Below are 22199 nucleotides of genomic sequence, written 5' to 3'. Positions count from 1 at the left end.
ATGGGGAAAGGAGCATATTATTATATACAAGTGGATCTAATCTTTATCTTATTACCTGTAATTATAATATTATAGGATACCACTTGAGATAATTATAGCGCATTTTTCATAAGCAATATTTTAATATTTTAATTGAGCGTTGTCTTAACACAAAGTGCAAATTATCTTGGAAACTGATTTGAAGTATGGACAAAGGAGTGGTATGTTAGGTTTCTATATAGATGTTAATTACAAATTAAGCAAAGAGTAAAGAAAATTAATGAGCATGGCGAACCCGGGACGCCACTAGGGTTAAAGTGAATTTTAAGTATAAAAGAAGCCTAAATAAGCATCGAGAGCTGTTAAGCGTTGTTTTAAAACATTCCTCTTCAGTATGGTAATTAATGGAATTAAAAGGTTATTGAAATTAGATAAAAGGTTTATTCTAAACGGAAGAAGGTTCCCGACAAAAGCCTTAAATTTAACGGAAAGGAAACCTCTTCAATTCATACTTGACAAAAGACTGTTATAATATATATAGTTCATGCTATTAAACAAGCTAAGAGAGCTCTGATTTATCTCTATGTATGTTTAAACCAGAGATGTAAATTTCGCTATAGGAAGTTGTTAGTATAGAAAACGTTTATTCGCCCAACTCAAATAAATGTCTTTACTGTCTAAGGTAATTGCTCTTTTCAACTCCTTAGGAGATCCAGCGTCATTAAAATAAACTGTTTGCAAACGCTGTGAGGGTTTCAGCGATGCTCAACTTGCACAGAGGGCTTTTAAAGTTAAAAAAATCAAAAAAATTATATGGGAATTTGGCGAAAAATACATTCGGAAAGATAAGACTACAGGATCACCCTGCGCCAGTTTCCTGCCCAAGTCCGTTCTAGTATGCATGCTAGTTGCAAATTCCATGCGACTGGTATGTATACATTCATGAAACGGTTAAAAAAAAAACACTTAGCTGATGAGTTGACAGCGTTTTTTTCTTAGTTAAACAAAATAGGTGGAGTTTACACCGTGCTTATTTGTCTTTATGATTGGGCGCCCTTCTTAATTCAAAATGTCGGAGTTTTAGTTTCAGCCTAGTTCTTCGTTGTGTTGTGCTCTGCTTTGTTCTGTTCTGCTCTTCCTTACTTGTCTTTAGTTAATAATGTTAAGTATATTTACTTATACGTTCAAATAATAACTTATAAACGCCTCTCCATCTTTGCGGGTGTAACGAAACCCTTTGGTGCGTAATTGTCAGAGGATGTTGATTCAATGTTATGTCTGATTACTATAAATTTGGACATAAATGTTAACCGCTCAGCTATTTTCCTTCAACAATAAAGGATTTTAATTAAAGCAAAGGGATTAGGGAATGTTAAAAAACAATAATTTTTTTTAATAAAAGGGAGGATATTGTTCCTTCGAAAGAGATTGAGGCTATTTCGGTCAGAAAGCAAATTAAAAATAGAGGATATAAAGAGGAGCTTAAGAAGTTACTTTACATAACTGTAGCAAAATATATTATGTTTAAAAGGATGTTTGAACGAATTTGTAACCTGCGCTGAAAACAAAATCCAATTGACTCATATCCAATCCGTGTTTCAAATATGGCAACGCAAAAATGACTTTAAAAACCTCATAAAAAGAAGTGTCATTAAAGAGGGGGCAACTACTTAGGATTAGCTTGTTGAAAAATTGACTTTGGCGAAATATGGCCTAGTAGTAGTAGAAAAGTTAGAGGTGAAGGCAGCAATCAAACAGGAATTGGTGCGAAAATCGGAAGAATATATGCGAAATGTTTAATGCTTTGCTAAGTTTAAAAAAACATTGCGCGGTTAATCAATATGGAGACCGAAAGGAAATATTTATCACTATAAAGGCAGGGTGAGATATAATTTTATATACCACGCTGGATCATGCAAAAGGATTTTACCGACGGGTTCTACTAAGAAACTCAAATAATTTCGCTTTTACTAAGCAATAAGGGTGAAGAGCGTAATGTACGGGTTATTATTTGGAAACGTGAATGAAATCTTTGAATATCGGGGCATCGATAAAGTAATGACTTTTTAAGAAAATACTCATGTTAGTAGAAGGTGCGTAGTAAGCAGCAAGAATAATTTATCCCATGGCCTTAAAAGTAAAAACACAGGTTTTTGTCCTCCGTTCTTTGGTGTATAACCTCTGTAGCGATGTAAGGGAGAGGTCTAATTTTGTTAATTATTTGTACTGAAAAAGTTTATATACTTTTTCCATGCTGGGTAATAATTACTCTATATTAGCCACTATCTACGTTAGTGCCCGTTAAAGTGTACTTACGCCACGAGTAATAATACATATCAGAACGGCCTCGAGGACGAAACGAGACGAGCAGACAAAGAAAAGGGTGTTATTTATTGAAAGAAAACACACCGAATTTACGAGCTCTCAAAAGGTTGATAGCGTACATATTAGTTTTAAGCTTGTGTTGAAGCAACCTCATACACACATATATACAATATATAAATTTATACCCCTGACCCATGTTAAAAATTTAGAGCCTTGCGCGGTCTACAGCGTACGCCTTCCCAATTTTCGTACTAACCTCATCTACCAGTAATCGATTGGGGTGCTAATTAAGTCTTTCGTAGGTGGCAATAGCATTGCGTCGAAAACGTAACCTAAGGGTTCCAGCTGGAGGCCCCGTCAATAGGCGAAAGTTTCCTCTTTTGAAGCGAAGAGACTATTACCAGTGAGTCGTAGGCCCGGGTAGTAGACGCATGGTCATGATCGGTGGGATGTACAACAAATACAAGCGTCGTTCATTGTGGAACGAGAGTTTGCTTTGGGCACAAGCTAAAAGGTAAAGAGATTGAACCGCCCGTCTTAACCTTCGGCACAACATAATTCACCTACGGCCGCGACGAGCTTTTTGTCACTAATGACTTCTAGGTATTTCGCCTGAGGATACCAAAGTATTACCTTGTTTTCAAGGGTTAGCGGGTAGTGGTGTAGTGCGCTTCTTTGTGATAAAAAGAGCTTTGCTGTTTACCACATTAATAGTAATGTCCAACGGCGACACCACTTGGCAAGCGTCACTAGGTAGTACTGCGCATGGTGGCGCAATAAGTCAAGCTGTGGCACGTAGCGCACCTCAAGAGTGCTCAGAGCAGTCCTTGTGTGGCTCCGGTTGTTAGCGGCCCTAAGGGTGAGCGCGCATAGCCCATACGTATATTACAGACGCGGTCCTTTAGGTAAGATTTGATCGCGTTAAAAAGAACAGTAGGAAAGGTTATGGCACGCAATATGAGAATCAAACCCTTGTGCCACACTCGGTCAAGCGTCGCTTTTGGCCTGCTTATATTAAAGGCACGGATCGCCCTCTCCGTTAATTTGTGGTCCTTTCGAAGTACTAATTAAAACTCTGGCAGGGTGCGACTGGCGTTAACACTGACTGACTGCTTCAGCTGCCTTGTCAACGCCCGACAAGAGACTGATAAGTTTGTATTTGCTTGGCGGAGATGCTAGTGCGTGGTATCTTTGGAAGCATCACGGTCGTTGCCGTCAACCAGAACAATGGGAAGGCGCCGAGAGCCATTGTAAATAACCTTTTTAAATACACAGAAAAGAGAATTTTAAAAACTAGTTTGATAAACATTTTATTGGATTATGTAAGCAACTGCACATTCCTCTATTTTACCTAAAAAGTTTTTGAAGCAAAGAAGTTCTTATAATAACTTTAGATTTTCAAGCTAAAACCGTAATAGAAGAATAGCTTTTAAATAATCTTCTTGTGTTTGGGAACTTTCAGATACTTCTACTTCGCATCTTTGAATTCAAAGTAAATGGGAGGGCGGAGGCAGGTATTACTGGCTTATCTATTACTTTGTTGAATATTAGACCCTTTAAGAGTCATATAAGCTTAAAATTTTTTAATTTTTTAACCCTTAGGTGGTCGCCTACCTATAGAGAGATATCATCTCGCGCACCAATTTCTTAATACCATGTATGTTAAATTCCTTCTTACAAAATAACTCCTTATGATGCAGGGCAACTAAAACAAACCCCTTTTTAAATTTCTATAAATAATCTTTTAAGTTTTTAATTAAAAGGCAACATTGTACCGTCTTTCTTCCTATTCATGGTTTATAAAAAAGTACGATAAACTGTACTGAAGGGCCATGTTGGCTAAAAAAGTTAAAAAGTGTTATTTTGTACTTAAAAAGGAAGCATTTAGAATAAAAGATTAAAGTTGCCCGAGAGCAATATTCGCAAATAACTTTTATAATAATATTTTTTTGCCAATGTTAATTTTAAGGACTTATAACTGTGAAATCTTTTTCAAATTATTTTAGTGCCTTTAGCCTGAATAAAAAATATTACCCTGAGTACGTTCTTTAGCAGATAATAGCAACCGGGTACATTCTAGTTAAATAGACAGCACCCAAAAGCCTCTTATAAGTGTGTAACTTTAGACAACTTCGAACTTGAAAGTCGATAATGTGAAAAAATGACGTGAATAATATTCATACTAATATAACATATTTAAGTAAAAAAACATAAAGAATAAAATATTTCTCAAGTTTTAGCCTTTCTATATATTCAAACACTCTTATAAAACTTTTAGTTGAACTGTGTAACTAAAAACTAATCCCTTAAAGGCCGAAATACTTTACTTCTTACTAAGAGTTATTAATAACTTTTAGTATAAGCTCTCATCACCTCTATCCTTACGGCAGGTTTACGTACATACAAACCTTTATGCTGATAATGATAGTAAAGTTTTGATTTTAATATGGACGCTTTAAATTTGCTTTAGCCTTTCATAATATAAATTTCTAAAAACATAAAAAACAAAGTTCGTTGTATACCAATTATTTTAAGAGATAAACAGCTGCTTGGTGCTTGTCGCCATTGCAACGTTTCAAAGCAGAGACAACCTCATCCCTTGAGAATCCAAGTTGCATCAGCGTCGATATCGAGTCTTCATCGTTAGAAGGGGACCAGCCCTCGCTTTTTTGCTGAATGTTATCCCGAGGAAGCTCATGCTCAGTGAGGAAGGCCACACTCTCCCCCGTGGTCCCTGAAAGTTCGAAGTGATTATAATAATACTAAAAAAATGAGCATTGCACTTTCCTATGCGCAAATGATTGCTTTTCAAATCAATACAACAATTATGGCGCTTGAGCATGTCGAGCCCCAAAATAAAGTCCACCGACTGCTCCAACAAGACCTAAAAAATCCTTGAGACATTTATTTCAACTAAATATATGCTAAAGATGTTCCCGCTATTACTATTTATAATTAAACTTGAGAACCGCCAATCAAGAGAGGACGACTATTAACTCTAAAATCATATTCAAAAAGGGGCATTATTACAACAAACCAAGAAAGAGCAAATCAAAAAGGCGCGTCCAATTTTCACGTGAGCAGCGTGAATTCTTCCGGCAATCGGGGCGCTTCCTACTCCCAGTGCGACTCCCTGATACCGTGTGTCAAGAAGCCGCATTAAGCTGCACCGAGTGGCACACTCTTGGCTTAAAATAGACATTTGGGCACCTGAAAAGAAAAAAATCAATTTAAAATTGCTTGGTACCAGCAAACAGATTCCCTGAAGGCTCCATTAAGTCTGCTAGTAATATCTTTGGCAAATAAAATAAAGAACCTGAATCTACAAAAGCTTTCACGACACAGCCGTTGATCTCCAACTTTATATAAAGCATCGAAACAGAGGAAAAGGATTCAGGAATGTGCTAAAAGAATATTCAGCATTGTATTAAATAAACCAAACGTTTACTATCTATATAAATATATTAAATTAATTTATTCAAAGAATTGAGGTCATAACACTCTTTAAGTTTTTTTATATATACAGATATTTATATATAATCATAATTATATTCTTAACTGGTAAATAAAAGAACGTTTCCCTATAAAAATAGTCAATAATTGCAAGGAATAACAAATTTAAGGCTAGTATGTGGTAAAGGTGCCTCGTCTTTGGAACGCGGGTCAAAGTATATTTGTAGAGTAGCTACTTAATCTTTATATACAATAGCCTTTAGTACTATTAGAGTATAGTAAATTCTTACACAATATATTAATTCTGATCTCTTTTTAATATTTTCTCTAAGTAAAGCTGGAAACAGGGAAATTTTCATTGTATTTAATGTAAGTAAATTTTGAAAAGTTAAAAAACAAATTTTTACAAATTTACAAGTACTGCAAATCCCAAACGCCTTTGTAATTACTAAATGAAAACCACTCCCTTTCAATTATTTTTTTTTTCAAAGAAAAAAATAAAAAAATCTAAGCGATAAGTTAGATATTTTTGGAATTCTGCCAACTCTAGAGAGTTGGTAAGAAATTCTTTCCAACAATGTTATATAATTATGTAAATACTAAATTTAAGCTATTCTTTGTACTACTTCCATAAAGACCGTCCCCCAATCTTTTTTTTTTAAAAAATATGGATACCTCCATGGCCGTGTACAAGTTATGACGAAGATTCTCGGAACGAATCTGCTCTTCGATTTTACATTGCAGTTCTAAGTCAAACGGATTTTCTTTAGCTAACTTGAGAAGTTGTTGCTCCTCTGTTTTACTAAAAACTAATATAAATAGAAATACTAAAAATTTGTTGAATAAAAATTATGTCCTATTTAAAGCAGTAATATATTATCATATTACTATTTACTAGTAAATATAGTTTAACTTTCATAAATCAAGTAAATTTTTCTCTAAATTTTTATAGCATAAATGTTATATATAATTTAAAAAACCACTCAATATCTACAATATGACAAGCATTGATTTCCATGAAAAACAAAAAATACAAAAACTAAAGGTTAGTATAAAAAAATTTCAAGTTATGGAATAGAAAGTTTACAAAGAGTTTTATATAAAAAAAAATAAACTATGACATTTCTTCCTGTTTCAAAAGTCTTGATTCCAAGATGGCTTTCACGGCGTAGACGTCAGATTTCATGAGGGCCTCGGCAAGCTAAACTGACGTCAACAGGGGATCGTAAATTAACATGAGGAAAAAGGTTTAAAAAAAACATAAAATATTACATAAATGTATGATAACTGGTAAAAAAGGATTGATAGTTAGTTATATTCTTAAAAAAAACGAAAGGACTAAGAATTCGTAAAGTATAAGCCAAAGAAGGTAAGCTTATTACTACGTTATATAAATGTTTCATAAATAAAAAATATATATTTAAAACTCTACAAGAGGATCGTGATGTCTCAACAAGGAAAGCTCCTTACCATTGCGCTGCAGTTTTCTAATAAAATCTTGATGCTTTTTTAGGTCCTTTAATAAACATAAATCACAGCTTTAACATAAAATATAACGAGAATGGTTTCTTTATAAAATTATAATGTGAAAATTTCAATTAAAAAAATTTAAGGCATAAGGGTACCGTTTTTAAGGACTTGTCCACAAGGAAAAGAGAAGTATTTTTTACAATTCCGTTATCCTCTAAGGTACCTAATAATAAAAGTATTTTTAAAAGTAGTAAAAACTATTCAAACAAATCTGTGAAAGACCAAAGCAGAGTTCTTTTTCCTGGTAATACAAGGCCAACTTATCGGGATCTTCACAGCCAAAGTCGAAGCAAACGACAGCTTTTAAGTCCTTTATACTTGTTAAAACATCTAGCTCCAAAGATATGGACTTTTAATTTTTACAAAAAATATGAAAGAAAAAACTAAAGGTGTTTAATAGTAGCTTACCCGAGTTAAAGTAGAAACTGTCAAGATCATAACAGCTTTACTTTGCCTTCTACTGAATGAAAGAAAATACTTGTTTAAAACGGATGGGAAAAATGGTTCGATGAGGTGCTTATCTGGAGTTTCGTAAATTTTCTGTGATGACCTCGCTGAAAATTTGCTTTTTACTTATCAATAAAGATGAAGGACTTGTAAAACTTGTTAATGTAAAGTGGCATATTATCATGATTGATTATTCTTTATATACTTTAAGACAAATTTACGTACAAAAATTATATTAGTAGTACAATACAAAGGCCACCCTAACGGTTCCAACCTGTTTTATGATATAGTTTAAGCTAGTTCCGATTCTTGGTGAAAAGAACCCGATTAATTACTCAGAGTAGTTTAGAGGATATTTCATTGTTTATTTAAATGCTAAATTTTTGAAAATATTACCTTCCAGGCTAATAAATTTACATTAAGAACCTGTATCTGTGAAATGTAGACTTTTAAGCAATTTAATAATATTGCTCAGAAAGTTTATAACTAAAAAGCGCGTTGTTTGATGCTTTTAATAAAAGAGTAGCGATTTTACCTTTTATTAACGGGGGAGGCCGAAAAAGTCCTACGCTTTTTGGACAACCAAGAAATATTCACCTTTTGATGTCCATAACACTCGAATGCACTTTTGCAATTGTTGGCTAATAATATGTGTACAAAACCTCTGACAAACTACCTTCTACAATTATAAAATTCGTAAAGTAGCTCAAAAAAAAGTTGGACGGGAAGATCATACACTTTACTTTTACACTACCTTCAATTCAACAAGAAAAATTTTTTACTTTCATTACTCTGGTCCACCTTCTTTAGGCACAGAAGATCATTAAACTAGCCTACGGAAAGGTGACATACCTTAAAAAGTTTTGTTAATTTGGTAGGAAAGCAGTTTCATACGAGAGTGGCTAAAATTAGTTAATTGTTAAAATATTGTATATAAGCTATCAACGTCTTTTACGAACATAAGACCAAACAAGCTGCTATGTCCTTTAACGGGCCATTTTAAACAAGCCTTAAACCAAGATTTCTGAATAGAACCCCCGGATATCGTTTTTCTACGCAACGCTAATGACACCTAAGGAACGGCTTAATGAGCACACCATCGATTACTGGCGGACGAGGTTACTACGAAACATGGGTGGGCAATTGGCAAACGCCACCGCCGTCCATGGAAGGGGCGTTGAATTTTGTGGTAGGGGTTGGAGCTAAAAATATATATTTTAGTAACCGTTGTTCTTCCCTGGGGTTGGACTGTAGCCGTGAACCCAAGGCCATCTAATTAAACTTTTTTTCTCCTTGTCTATTCTTATAACCAATTCTATGATTTATTCGTTAAAATCTAAAGCGAACAAGAACTTAATACCCATAATCCTCTATAGAGAGTTACTTCTATGATGGTGAAAGGGCATTATGCGACCATAATTAAGTATAAATAATTAAGCAATCGTATGTTTATTTTAATATGTAGAAAAGTACCAAATAGAAACAAAAATGAAGAACTAGATCTGGACAAGGGAAGACACCCGGCAGTATTGGGAATAAACGAAATACAAGTTGTTTTGTAGCTGAGCAAGCCTTAAATGTTAGTAATACATATAAATTAAGCGGACTAATCATGAAAATGAAGTGCTTAAAACTAGGAGAATCTAGGACCGAGTTTTACCATAGATAACGAAAGGTTAAAAATTACTTTCATACTTATACATATTTTTTTTAGTTATTCTTAACTGATTAATATAACTCCTGTAAGTTGGGATTAATTTTCTTTATTATTATTATGTTTTTAAAAAATGCTTTTTAGAGGATAGAAAAAACTTAATTTTGTTTTTTTCTTCCTGTAACCTGCCTCCGAGTTTACTTAATTATTACTAGGTTATGATAGTCAATTTTAGATAAATGAACTTGCACATTTTAATTTAATAATTTAAGTAGGTTTTTATTAGTACTCCTTCCAAATACTAACTATAAATTATTAATACATAATGCCTAACTAATTTCTTAGGTTAAAGTGCAAAAAATAAAGTTTACCCAGCTTTAATTAACAAGATATAACAAATTTATCCTTTAATCTGTAATTGGCACTAACAGTTAAGGTGTATCCTTTTAAATGCATTAAAATTAGATCTACATTAAAATTTTAAGTCAACAGACCTACAAAAAGAACCTGAACTCTTTTTTCGTGTGTAACTTTTCAAAAGTAACCAGTTTTTTTTTTAATGTTTTAGAGATGTTTTACTCTACCTCTGTGAACCTCTAGTGCTCGACACCCTTTTCCCTATCATAGTTAATGCAGAATAGTAATCTTCGTGAATAAGGGCTCTGTTGAAAGCCTTTATTGTCCAGTGTGCTAAAATATCTTATTTTCCTTAGCCAATATACCTATAATTTCGGAACACAGTGTTTCTTAGCTCACAGGCCGCTTATTAAGACCTCGAAAAAGAGTAAACAGCATATCGCATCTTCACTACCTCTGAATGGGAAGTTTGTTCTATAACCTCTCGATAACTACTTGCTCATGACTTTTTTGTCTCTAACCTTCCTTTTAAGTAGAATATTATACTCCCCTACCAACATCACAGAGGGTAGCACTTTCTTTTTAAAATCACATTTATCGGTTATGCTTCTAGACACTTAGTTCATCCGGTTTCATTAGCTTAAATTTTATTTTGTTAAACTATCTTTCATATTACGAGTTACTTTAGCATTCGAAACGTCGTACAGTGACTTCACACGTTTTAAGACTTATTAACAAAGACCACTATTACATTTTAGTCGTGTTTGGTAATGACACATAATTTTCTCCTTTAACTTTATCGCTATTCACACATAGCCACTAATGGAGGGGTGTAGGGTTACGTAACAAAAAAATAAATTTATTCAAAACTCGGCACTTTAATCCCTTTTAGTAAGCACGCCAATAGAAACCCAGTAACAAAGTTATCCTACTTATTTCTTTTCCTCATAACCAACACGATAGTGAGAAGCTAACAGCAAAAAACCAAAGTATTCTAGCGTGTAATGACGCTATCCCGCCTAGCGCTCTATTTTTTTTTTCCAATACAACTGGGTAACAAAAATAAACCTTTTGAATTTATTTACTAGGTTTACAATTACTCTTTTATTACCCGCGAACAGGAGAGGTGAGCCCCGTGTCCCCATTATACATAGATGAGGCCCTAGGATTACTTTCAAAGCCCTCCTAACTCTGCAAGCAACTGTTCCAGTAGTTCTTCTGTGTTATTGACGAGCTATCCGTTATGTTTGTAGATTAAACCTCCATACTTAACCTCGGCAGCTTTTATTTTCTCTAATAACTCTGTTTTTTATGTGTCGCCGTCAAGTAAAGACCTAAGCTCATCGTACATGTCACGTGAAACTATTAGAATGCGCATTGTGAAAGCATGTTTACGTGCCAAAAGCAGTTGCACGCTTCTCGTCGTCAAAAGTAATAGTTGCCGTTACTATTCGAAGTTAAAGGCGGGAACAACCGGCTGGTGCAGGTGGGGAAATAGTATAGAAAATCTTGCTGAAATATTTATTAAAAACTTTAGCAGGGCAGCGCGGTTAATTTAGCCCTTTCGACGACTGGTGATAGGAGTATGTTGGGATTTGTATTTGTACAAGAGGGCGCTAAATTACGGGTTGGAAAGATGTCGAGGTTTAAAACCGAGTTAGTGAGGAAGCACAAATAAGCTATGGCCAATGAGTACTTTAATGAACAAAAAGCTTTTGGCTCCAGTAAAGCTTAAGATCACGGTGGCCAGCTAAAGGCGTTCGCTGGCATTCCAGCAAAATCTCATCTTCGACAGGGTAGAAGGAGAGGGACCTTGAGAGAGGCTTCGAGGCACTGGTAGCCTTTCTACGTCGCTTTTTTTCGGTCAAAATATTATCGTCACGCGATTTTATAAACTGCTTGACAAATTGATTGAAGAATCACGGCCGGCGTCGCACGCTTTTCACTCGTAAATTAACGAGATAACCTGCACTAGCTAGTTAAAAGCTGCAACATAGTTTAAAAGAAAGAACTACACGAAAGGACAGGCATTTAAAGCGAAAAAATAGACTAACGCCCTATTGGCAAAACCTTGTAAACTCGAGGTCGCTTTATAGCGGTTTGGGAGGGAACCCGACCACTCTACCGTCCACAGCTACCGGTCCGTTATAACTTTAAAGCACTTTCCAACATCTCAGTAATGCTGAATTAGAAAGTTTAGAAGAGGGCGTGTCCACCGTTTTATTTCTTATAAGTTGATGCCACGGTTAAGTAAAGTAAGTTTTTTAAAGTGGTGTTTTGTTATAATATAAATATTGCAGTCGCTTATTCAACCCTATGGAGGCCAAGCAACTATTAATAATACTAGGTTACTTTTAAGTACTGTTCTATTAAATTTCTGTTATTTTTAAAAAAGTAAGACTGTTGTGGTGGCATGGCCTCTTATTTTCCTATTTTAAGAGAACGATATGTTTACCCGATATTAAGGTGGCGTCATCTAATTTTTTAAAATGGAGGAAGGGGAGGATAAGTTTAACTTTATAATAGGTACTTTTTGGAAAAAGAAGGCTCTGAGGTTGCCCTGGTAATTTTTAGAAGCAGTAACGTTGCAAGTGAACTTGAAATTGTATCTTTCACTCCTGAATTAAGGGGGATTGTCGCCTTAATAAACGGTTTTGTATTCTTTTAAATAATTTATAAATCAACTAAAAAATTTAAGATCCCTACTTCGCTGGAGGCACGTTTGGCTGTTCTTTGGCTGTCGCCTTGAAGTCTGGGTTGGAGGTAAATTTCACTTACTTTAGCTTATAGCCTTTTACACGGCAATAACCTCGTAGTTATTTCAAAGGAGTAAAAAGGGGTCTGAGAAATACTGTGTTCTTTGCTGTAATACAAATCCTTATAAAGTTGTTTTTAAATTTTTTTTTTAAATTGAAAAAGTAAAGTTTTAAATTAAGACCAAACTCAATGAATCTAGTAAGTGGGATGGCAAAACTTGTTACGAAATAGCCAGGGAATATGGAAAGGTAAAATTTCGATAACTTTCTTTAAAATAACACTCGATATCTCCATATTGCAGATGGGTATTGCGTTGTCAGTAATAACATCAAAGAAACTTCAAGAGCTGAAAATCGTATTCAGAGAAGCGGGTAGTTCGCAATATGTTTACATAAGTTAATGCTAAAACCAACTTAATTTACAAACAGGCAGCGGATTACCAACTACTGCCTTTGTGGATGTGGCTACTTCGGATTCGGATTTCGCTGTTTTGAGAGGAATTGATTTACCAATTAAAGGTAATTATTTTTCAGAATAACAACCCGACAATAACCTTCAGTAAGTTTTGTTTCTCTAAAATAAGTAAAAGCTCAAAGAAAAGAGGACCCCCGCATCGCTCCTGTAGACGCTCAATGCCAACCAACTATCGCCCCGGCGGGAGAAGGAGAAGACACTATGCCACCAGAGAGCGAGCAAGTGCTACCACAACAACAACACTCTCCAGCACAGCGCGAGCCTCTACCCGCGCCCTCCCAACTACTCCGAGGTCAGCGACGGGCAAGTTCCAAGCAGCGACCAAAAACGCCTACTGGCAAGGAAACGCCTGTCCGTCCGCCGCTGTTGCCCTTCTGGACAGGCGTGCTGACCTACCGCGCCTCCTGTAACCTTCACTTCGAAGTGGCCGCTTTCCATGTGGATGTCACACCGTAAGTATTTGGCTTCCAAAAATAACCTTAAAAAAGGACTACGGAACCGATTAACTCCCAACCAAAGGCAAGCCGAGCCGACTCCCTGCTGGCCCGAACAGCTTCTGATTAGCGAGTTTTTCCTAAGTCATTCCAGCGGGATTGGGGAGAAAATGGATCGAATGGCTTCTCAAGTACGAAAGCTTTCGTTCAGCTTGTTAAACCTCGTTACTAACGAGTCAGAAAATCGCAGAATACGTACTTCAGAGTATATCTGACTAAAAGCGATGAAACTTCAGTCAACAACTTCAACCTTCTGCTCAACAACTTCTATACCCGCCAGACGGTTAGTTGAATATCACTACGTGTCTTCTTTTTACTGCTAAATTTGGTTGAAGTCGCCCATTGTTATCCTTCACGGCGAAGAGCCTCGTTGCCTGCTCCTTACGGTCAAGCCATTGGCTGCGCAGAACTCGTCAACGCTAATCTTACTTGCCGTCTATCCGGCTTTGGAAATTCAAAGCGAGCTTCACAGCCTTATAGAAGTTAATCAGGCACGGGTGAGGCCCCTGCAGTGGCCGGCCGTCCAACCGGGAGACCCCGAGCGGGCCAGCGACGGGAGGTTGGAGGACACCACGCTTCGGGGCCACCTGGGTCTTCCTTATGAACTTCTTTATTCGCACAGTGCAGAAACGCCCACCGATCATGAATTTTAGTATAAAACTATCTTTATTGATAATAAAAAAAGTTATTATATTTCTTTTCTCTGAAGGGCACGTTTCTTACTGCAGATCCTGATTGAAACAAAAATAGTAAAACAAGACATTATAGGAAACTAATAGCGGAGTACTTTAAGTCCACTAGAAAGGGTCTCGATAATATTCTTCAGAACAGCACTTTTATTGCTCTCCGCAAAAACTTTGAGGTGCTCAAACACTTTTTCAAGGTCGAAGTGCAAATCATTATAAAGAGCCATAACCACGTCCGTTGTCAAATTCTATTAGAGTCACGGAAAGTATACGAAAAACTTTTAATTTTATTTCTGCTCATTACCTCATTCTTGGGTCCAACAACTTCTATTAAGTTCTGTAAAATATCCTCAACGGGAAAAAAGGGAGTTCCATAAAACCTTATTGTGCGCATACCCATAATATAAGGAAGTTTCAAAACGAAAGCAAATACAAACATTTTTCCGAGGTTTTTTAGCGAGCCTTGCAATAAGTCGTGATCCTTATAATACTCTGTTATAGCAAATATAAACATTAAAATAGCAATAATTTTTAACAAGTCTTGTCACCTGCAATAAGTCTCTGCCATAGTTTTTTAATAAGCACTGTGTCTACATGGTTGCAGCAACGAAGTAGGGAAAACAATGATTCATAAAGAGCATGCGGTTGGGCAAACTCGTTGTAGAGCTGCACGTATCAAAAAAGATGACAATTTTACTAGCATACATATGTATAATTAATAATATTACCAAAGTTGAATCGTACAAATTGTGCGAGAGGAGAAGTAGTTGATTTTGGCGGACGTGGGCGTCGACGTTAATTCGATGGCTCAACTCATATGTCATCCGAAGTTGTATAGTGGCCACCTTAAAACAATCACAGCGATAAAAACAACCGCAGAGAAGAGTAGAGCACAGACGAGACTTCCAACTGGCCTTGAACTACGCTGAGAAACTCTGCATCCTGACCAGTGCTCGACGATTCTGAAACAACCAAGCTGGCATGCACGTGGGTTAGTACTAACACGTGGGCGAGTAACCTAGAAGTAAGTACGTGGCGTTAAAAAGAGCCTGGCGCATAAGCTCCACTCGTTTCTTAATCAGCACCGGACCGGAGCAACGGGCCAACTGCAAGTAGCGACAAGCGCCTGTTGAGTTAGTAGTATATTGGCGGGATAGATAAGGGACAGCAGCCAATTACTTTCGCGAAAGAGTTTGTGCTTCATATAATAAATGAAAACAAGCTCAGCCAGCTCAATATCATCAGGTTGACCACTTTCGACGCGTTGCAAGGACTTTTCATAAACAAGTTCCAAAAAGCTCTGGACATAACAGTAATAATAGTAATATAAAAGCCGCATGAAATAAACCTGAAGGTGCGGCGGATCAAAAACGAGTAGATGGTCTCTAAAAGAGCTTGGGCCATCCTGAAGAAGCCGCGTGAAAATATAATACTGAAAAAGTGCATCTTCGCTTCCACGTGGAGAATGAATCCAACGGGGAAGATCGGATTGGAGGTACGGATAAGCCAATTGGTAGCAGTTAACACTGTAATATGCGTCAGATAAAAAAATGGAAGCGGGCACGGACTCAAAGTGGCACCGTTGGACAAACTGATCGCTCATAGGTGCTATTTTGGTGCAGAAGTCCACCTCTAACCGAAAAACTTCCTCGAGTCCAACATCGGATCGTTTAATAATATTCTCGAACCTTAAAAAAGAGTATTATGATAACATAAATAAACTTACATACCAACAAAACACCGCGCAATCGTTATAAATATGGCAAAAGTGAAGCAAAGAAGGAAGTGGAAAAAAAACAATCCCCTCCTTAAAAAATAACCAATGGAATGCAGAGTTCTCTGGATCTGAAAAATGGGCCATCCGAAGACACAATTGGCAGAGCTGATCAAACTGTTTAAGCTGCGCAAAAAGGTCCACCTTCGTTACAACAATTAAAAAATTAAAAAAACAAATGTATAGGGATCGATAGGAAAATTGCCAAAATAGGGCTGAAGTCCGAAAGAAAAGCAAGCTCAAGACAGGCGTTCGCCGCTGTCTCGATGTATCTATAGTGGGTCACATGGTCTGCACAAATCGAGCAACACGCAGACAACAGGGCCACTTTTGCCGGTCGAGGGATCCATCAGGCAGTGAAACAGCACGTTTGAGGAGTTCACAAGCGACAGCGGCCTCATAGCGTTCCCCGCTGAATAGAAGCGGGCAGTCGTGGCTGAGGTCTTCGCGAATAAGGCTCATCTCCTCAGGAGAGAGAGTGTCTATTACATGTATAACAAGTGGTATTAAGAGGACCACAGAAAGCAAGGAATAGGCCTACTGAGCCACTTATCAATAATCTTCTGTGTAGCTTTCCACGACGATTCCTCAATAAGAATACTCCGAAGTTCCAAAGAGTGCAACTCCACTGGGGTCTCTAAAACAGGTTTATAAAATCAGCGGTTTTATATTCTCCTCGCAGAGTGCAACCATTGGGCGTCTGCAGCGCGACTCCCCCGGGTTCTCGGCGCCTGATTATTTTTACCAGCGATAAAACCTCGATGCTGTGGATCAGCAGGTCGTGCAAGCCGCACTGACAAATTAGAATCAACTAATATGCTTCTGTAACTATAATTTATCCGCTTTTCAGTTACCCAATATCGGCATTCCGATGGAAAGGAACGCATCCAGACCAAGCGGTGCTCTTCCAAAAACACCTTTAGAAGTTTCAAATGGGGGAGCACCACAGCTGCTGTGTCTGCGGAAATATCCAATAGTTGACAGTTCTAAAAAAAATGCGTCAACTTTTATTGCCCACATATTAAAAAATCTTTAAAATTTATAAACAGTTGTCTAATATTTCAAGCCTACTTATGCTTTTACATAATTCCTTTACTTTCAATGCTTGTTATTTTTGAATCATTACTTAACTTCTCGTTTATATTTTATTTACTAAATTTTTCTTACTGGTTTATCTTTTATAAAAATTAAAAGTACGACGCGTACCCAAACAAAGCGCAACAAGCGAGACAAATAGAGCGCAAGACCGTGGAATGCCACAGAGAAGTTATTATCCGCGCCAAAAGAGCCGCTACTCCAAATACTAATAAACAAGAAAATAACGATGCAAAAATAAGCCACGTGGAAAAGGAGGCTTCTTTTTCGCAAAGAAAATTTCTTCTCTTCAAGTTGTAACAACTCTAAATAATGCTTCATTATGACTATAGAATTTATCCAGTAAAGAAATTACGGTGTTCTTAAAGAAAAGTTTCTTGGCCCGCTCTCTAACATCTACAGTCTCACAATCACTAGACAAAATAATAAATAAATTCTGATAGCTATAATAAAACGGCGTTTTACTTATCATATATAGTAAAATTGCAGGCTAAAACTAAAAGCATATAGGAGGACTCATCCGGCTCAAAGTCCCTGCAAAGATATGCAATAATTATATTAATAATAATAACCAGCTTCAACAAAAACCTAAGGAAGCCCGACACTGCGCCAGGCCTGCCAGAACAATCGGCCAGCCGGAAGGCCAATTCGTCAATGGGTCGCTGTTTCTCGTATATATTAATGCCTAATATATAACGATATACTAAAAAAAACGATAAAGCATAGACGCCGTCACGAAAAAAAACCTTCAGAATTCAACACAACAAACTGCCGGCGTGGAAGTAGGTGCTGGTCCACGTGTTCATTGTCCGACAAAAAAGAAACCACAGACCCCAGTAAGGGGTTCAACACATGGGCGGGTATCTCGTGAATGGTGTGTGCCGGGTGCTTCAGGATAAAAACGGAGGCCCTTTCCACCAGTCGATTTTCAAGGGGGTCGTATCTAGGTAAATAGGTTTTAAATAAGTAGTTCCAGTGGTGCTTACGAAATTATACGTTTGTGTTATCGCCAAAAGTTCGTTATATTCCTGAAAAACAGTCCTTTCTGGCCCCTCTCCAATCAGTCGGGCGCGGGACACGCTGAAAGCAAAAATAGTGGTCAATTAAATTTAAAAGTTAGGGTTCAGGGAAAAGATATACCTCGTGGTTTTGCCAACTAGCCAAACTCCAGCTCTACTAAAAGCGCTCTAAAGATAAATATACAAAAAGGGGTGAGGAATAAACGGGAAAAAACAAAAGCAGGAGCACGTGGGAGGCTGAAGTACCGCCACGCCGTCATTGGCTATTAAAGAGTTTGACAAAAAGGAGCCACCAATTAGCGTTTCCGGCACGTCGGCTGCTATGAGACCATCTGCCCAAGCTAGTGAGAAAAAAAGAAAGATGCCAGGTAAGACGACGGACGCACCAGCCCTGCCAAGCCTGACAGACGGAGGAGGATGGAGGGGTGGCACAAAAAGAAAGCTGAACTGAACAGAATTATAAAATTCTCTTATAAGTTGGACGCACGCTCTCAACCCTTTTAAAAAAGAGTAAATTTCTGTATAAAAGTTTAAGTTTGCAATAGTGCGCTTACCGGATCTCGTTATTAAGTTCAGACTTACAACTAAATTACTGTACGCAGTTTCAGTGTGTTCAACACAAAACATGTCAACCAATTCAAAACAGCCGCTAATGAAAATAGTAATTATTTCAAGAACACTACGGAACAGAAATAAAAAGCACACTTGGAGGAGAGAAGTTCGGGGATCTTCCCTTGCACGTCTTTTTTAAAGCGGTCATATCTGGAGACGTATAGAAACTCTCCGTTTTCATAAGAATATGCCTTTATTAGCACAATAAAAAAAAAAGAGATCATGCTTATTATTAGTGAGACGGCAAAAGTAACCTACAGTAATCACGCCTCTGCTGGAAAGTGTGCAAACGATACCGCGTAGTTTGCTCGCTTCGATTTTTATAAGCTGATCTAGGATTTATATAAGAAATTCATTGAAATGTTTTCTTATCCAACAAGAATTAAAACAAACCTTCCTCTTTCCAAAAGTTTAAAAAATGCCCAATTTTCCCGAAAAATCCTAGAAAAAAATTACCAACAACACTTTCTACTTCGTGCTTAACATATGCACCTAAAGTTAAATTTTTTAACCAACAATTTTTGCCCCATGTGTCTTCTCTTGGCTATCAGAAGCAATTAAGTAAAGCATAATAAAAATCAAGAATCAGGAATAAAATAAAAAAGTTTACCGAATAAACAAGTTCGTACAAAGAGCCGTTGCGTGCACCAAGTAGGATGTGGCCGTCAAGTCCTCTAATATTGAGCAATTGCAAGCCGTCCGTTGGAGTATAGTATGGAGTCGGTTGCAGCTCAAAAGAAGAACAATGCGATTCTTCTAGCTTGTGTTGCTTAAATTAATTTTCAAAATTAATTTATGTATAAAGAAACTAATTGAAATTTATTTTCACTTTATAACTAACGGGCCTTGCAAAAGGAGTCGACGGATCCAAAAAGCAAAGGGCAAAAACGGAGATGTCAAAGGGAGTGGCAATTACTAGTAAAAACTCTACCCACGCCTGAAAAATAGCTATAAAGTTGGAACGGTTGGCTACTTATTGAAAATATTTAAATCAAAAAAAGTCGTAACCGGAATCGGGAAGAGAAATAAGCCCCACAGAAATAATCACATGATCTAATTCTTTCACAATAAGATCTTGACTTATAAATTAAAATAAAAGTTGGAAAAAATACAAATAAACCGAATAATAGTAAGCCACCTATTTAACTAAAAATTTAAAGAAAGGGGTGCAACCTTTGGTAATCCCAAAGATAAAAGCGATTTTCTAAGGTAAGCCACACGCAATTAATCTCACTAAATATCCCCATAAAAGTGGTAACATCTCCTCCTACAAGGAAAATTGGAGTAACACCGTGAATGCTAACAAACTATTATTTATACCCTGGGAATCTTGTAAAAGCCAATCAAGATGACTAACAGTTGTCCCCCTCTGACGAAATACTTGAAAAGAATTCGTTTTTTCTCCAGAAAAATTAGCAGACGAAATGGTTTCATCTTCAAAGCTAACTGGGCAACCTAGAACAATATATTGGACAGAGAATTTTTTGTAAAAAAATAAATTAAAGATTAACAACAGTGTAATTCAATAATAAAGTGGTTAGCAAACTATATACTATAGTGCCGAGAAAAATCTAAGTTAATTCTCTCGTTCAAATATTTGTAATCAACAACTTTCTCAGCCAAATTAATTTGAACCCACTTTCTGCTCTCAACTTCTAAATATAGTTATATAAGCTTTAGTTTACTTCATGTTAATAAATAAGAACACGACCTTCGCAGGTAGAAACTGAACCGTTACACACTACTGTCATAGCGCTGAAGATTTAAGCTAAAACTAATAACAAGGGATAGACATGTTACTCCCAACTTTGAATAAAAGACTTGGCCGCCTGCTAAGTCCAAAACGTGGGATGGGTTTTTAGATTTTTTCTTATGGGGGCTCTGCTGTGGTGTGTACAGACTGTCTTAATATTGCTTACTTTTCAAACATATTAGCAAGATTTAAAGAAAGCTTAAAACTATAACTTTTTTTTCACCTACTTCTTGTCTTCAAGTAAAAGTTTATTTATTACTAGCATGTTTTGAACTGCTTTACGTTATATATAATAGCTGTGATAAGGTTGCGGGTTAATTAAATTACTTCAGTATTGCATATGCCGTCTTGTGGAGGCCGTCACGGTAAAGGTTATTTTCTTTTGCGAGTAAAAATTTGTGAAAATTAATGTAAGGTCACTAATTTAATAATAGTGAGAAATCGCCATGTTTATAATATTATTCCCTATCGATTTCCCCGGCGAGTAGTGGTACTGGAGGGTAGTTCTTAGCACAACACTTTAACACTTTTTTTGTATAATTATTCACAACAATCGGTCTGATGGCCACCTACAGGTTGAATTTGCATCTTTGCCTAAATTAATGGCAAATGTGGAAACTACTGATAACTAACCTAAGGTTTAGTAAATCCCTTGTTTACAGATTACATAACTTATAGGTCTCAATTTGCACAGATTCTGTAGAGAGTATAAATATAACAAATAGTATTTAATTTGCTAGTTAGAGTCTAAGTAAGCTTCCCACTAGAACTTATGGTCAGTAACTACTCCAACATACTTAGCCTGCGAGTACCAGCGAAAATCTTTATTAAATAGCCGGAAGTTGCTTACGGGCGATATTACCTTCTACGAGAGATTTGCAAGGCCTTGCATTTTATCGAATTAAGTTTAAGATTATTAGATGTGAACCAGCTTGCAAGGAACTCTAAGTATGATTGCATATTTTTTAGAAACAACTGGGCTAATTAAGACCCATAAATTGCGGTGTCATCAGCATACTGCGCAAGGGAACAGTGTTAACTGTGAGGATATCAGAAGTGAAGACAGAAAATAGCAGAGGGGACAAAAGGGAGCCTTGTGGGATACCTGCAGAAAGGGAGTACAAATTGGAGGTTAGGGTTTATATCTTTACTCTAAATTTTTTTTCCAGAAAGGACTCAGGCAATTGTATCAGGTAATAAGGAATATAAGTTGGCCATTTTAAAACTTATATTTTGTGCCATACGTTATTAAAGGCGCCCTCAACACTTAAAAAATTGTAGCTTTTTACAATTTAACGCCTCGATAACGTGCTCAGAAAGCTTCAAACTCTGTTGAGCGGAGGAACATTAGATTTTGTAGACTATTTTTCCACAGCTCGACAACTTATATATAGTAGCGCTTATCAATTTTTTCGGGATAAGAGGCGATAATCTAAGACCGAGTGATTAAAGGTGGCCGTCTTTGGGATCATGATAACATGGGAAAGTTTCCAGCGTTCTGGGTATGTTCTTAAAAAAAATATTATTTTCATTCAATCTAATTGAAATGAGTGCAATATTAAAGGGAGATTGTAAGCATAAGATTAATTATCAAGATTGCTCGCTTTAATGGTAGAAAGAGTACCTATCCTTTAGTAATTTCTTCCAGTGTGGTAAGCGCTAGCGAATAAATCGAGCTCCCAATTCTTTACCAGTGTGGGAATAATGGATAAAAGGCAAAGTTAAGGCAATTAACATTTTGAAAAGGGGAATCTTTGAACTCTAAAGGGGTCATTCCACATGTAATCCCT

The 22199-nt window shown here is 36.7% G+C and overlaps 3 protein-coding genes across 6 annotated transcripts; 1 reads left to right on the top strand and 2 right to left on the bottom strand.

The window, feature by feature from the left end:
- Positions 1-4921: 4921 nt before the first annotated feature.
- Positions 4922-7786, bottom strand: LOC135119599 (protein DDI1 homolog 2-like). The gene is made up of 9 exons (XM_064044002.1): positions 7696-7786; positions 7510-7636; positions 7383-7450; positions 7190-7273; positions 6879-6958; positions 6433-6559; positions 5621-5708; positions 5342-5514; positions 4922-5188 (listed from the first exon to the last, which is right to left on the bottom strand). The coding sequence occupies exons 1-9, from the start codon at positions 7723-7725 to the stop codon at positions 4922-4924; spliced, it is 1044 nt and encodes a 347-aa protein (XP_063900072.1). The 5' UTR covers positions 7726-7786.
- A 4098-nt stretch (positions 7787-11884) lies between these two features.
- On the top strand, positions 11885-14399 carry LOC135119587 (mediator of RNA polymerase II transcription subunit 25-like). Of its 4 annotated transcripts, none has more exons than XM_064043988.1 (14): positions 11885-12000; positions 12068-12092; positions 12145-12211; positions 12272-12396; positions 12444-12508; positions 12562-12630; positions 12682-12750; positions 12804-12873; positions 12931-13020; positions 13092-13428; positions 13496-13601; positions 13661-13753; positions 13806-14122; positions 14180-14328. In XM_064043988.1, coding segments are annotated over exons 1-14 (1452 nt in total). In that variant the 5' UTR covers positions 11885-11982; the 3' UTR covers positions 14181-14328. The 4 variants fall into 4 exon arrangements, with proteins under 4 accessions (XP_063900058.1, XP_063900057.1, XP_063900060.1 ...); XM_064043987.1 differs by having other exon boundaries at positions 13086-13428; XM_064043990.1 differs by lacking the exon at positions 12562-12630 and having other exon boundaries at positions 13086-13428.
- Positions 14131-18299, bottom strand: LOC135119586 (nuclear pore complex protein Nup155-like). Its single transcript, XM_064043986.1, has 26 exons — positions 18274-18299; positions 18166-18212; positions 18022-18105; positions 17772-17968; positions 17614-17710; positions 17491-17559; positions 17381-17438; positions 17272-17330; positions 17137-17221; positions 16785-16916; positions 16621-16723; positions 16472-16567; positions 16259-16412; positions 16136-16202; positions 15977-16074; positions 15737-15844; positions 15505-15682; positions 15336-15456; positions 15189-15282; positions 15060-15132; positions 14885-15001; positions 14705-14822; positions 14594-14648; positions 14461-14536; positions 14258-14404; positions 14131-14201 (listed from the first exon to the last, which is right to left on the bottom strand). Exons 6-26 carry the CDS (start codon positions 17529-17531, stop codon positions 14190-14192), a joined length of 1992 nt encoding a protein of 663 aa, XP_063900056.1. The 5' UTR covers positions 17532-17559; positions 17614-17710; positions 17772-17968; positions 18022-18105; positions 18166-18212; positions 18274-18299; the 3' UTR covers positions 14131-14189.
- Positions 18300-22199: the final 3900 nt, after the last annotated feature.

The sequence above is a fragment of the Zophobas morio genome, unplaced genomic scaffold (genome assembly GCF_036711695.1).
Source record: "Zophobas morio isolate AGI-343-1 ecotype UQ-CSIRO unplaced genomic scaffold, CSIRO_AGI_Zmor_V1 ptg000276l, whole genome shotgun sequence".
In the NCBI taxonomy this organism is placed as follows: domain Eukaryota; kingdom Metazoa; phylum Arthropoda; class Insecta; order Coleoptera; family Tenebrionidae; genus Zophobas; species Zophobas morio.
Note: the sequence above shows the minus strand (reverse complement) of the source record. Positions and strands in the feature narration are given on the sequence as shown.

Coding starts and splice junctions, on each gene's coding strand:
- LOC135119587 (XM_064043987.1), top strand. Junction 13,429..13,495: donor TTCCATGTGGATGTCACACC/GTAAGTATTTGG, acceptor TCCCAACCAAAG/GCAAGCCGAGCCGACTCCCT. Junction 13,754..13,805: donor ACTTCTATACCCGCCAGACG/GTTAGTTGAATA, acceptor ATTTGGTTGAAG/TCGCCCATTGTTATCCTTCA.
- LOC135119599 (XM_064044002.1), bottom strand. CDS start 7,725: ATGATCTTGACAGTTTCTACTTTAACTCGG. Junction 7,451..7,509: donor GGAAAAAGAACTCTGCTTTG/GTCTTTCACAGA, acceptor TTTTATTATTAG/GTACCTTAGAGGATAACGGA. Junction 7,274..7,382: donor TGGACAAGTCCTTAAAAACG/GTACCCTTATGC, acceptor TGTTTATTAAAG/GACCTAAAAAAGCATCAAGA.
- LOC135119586 (XM_064043986.1), bottom strand. CDS start 17,531: ATGCTTTTAGTTTTAGCCTGCAATTTTACTATATATGATAA. Junction 15,283..15,335: donor GCACAAACTCTTTCGCGAAA/GTAATTGGCTGC, acceptor CTAACTCAACAG/GCGCTTGTCGCTACTTGCAG. Junction 14,823..14,884: donor ATTTGTACGATTCAACTTTG/GTAATATTATTA, acceptor TGATACGTGCAG/CTCTACAACGAGTTTGCCCA.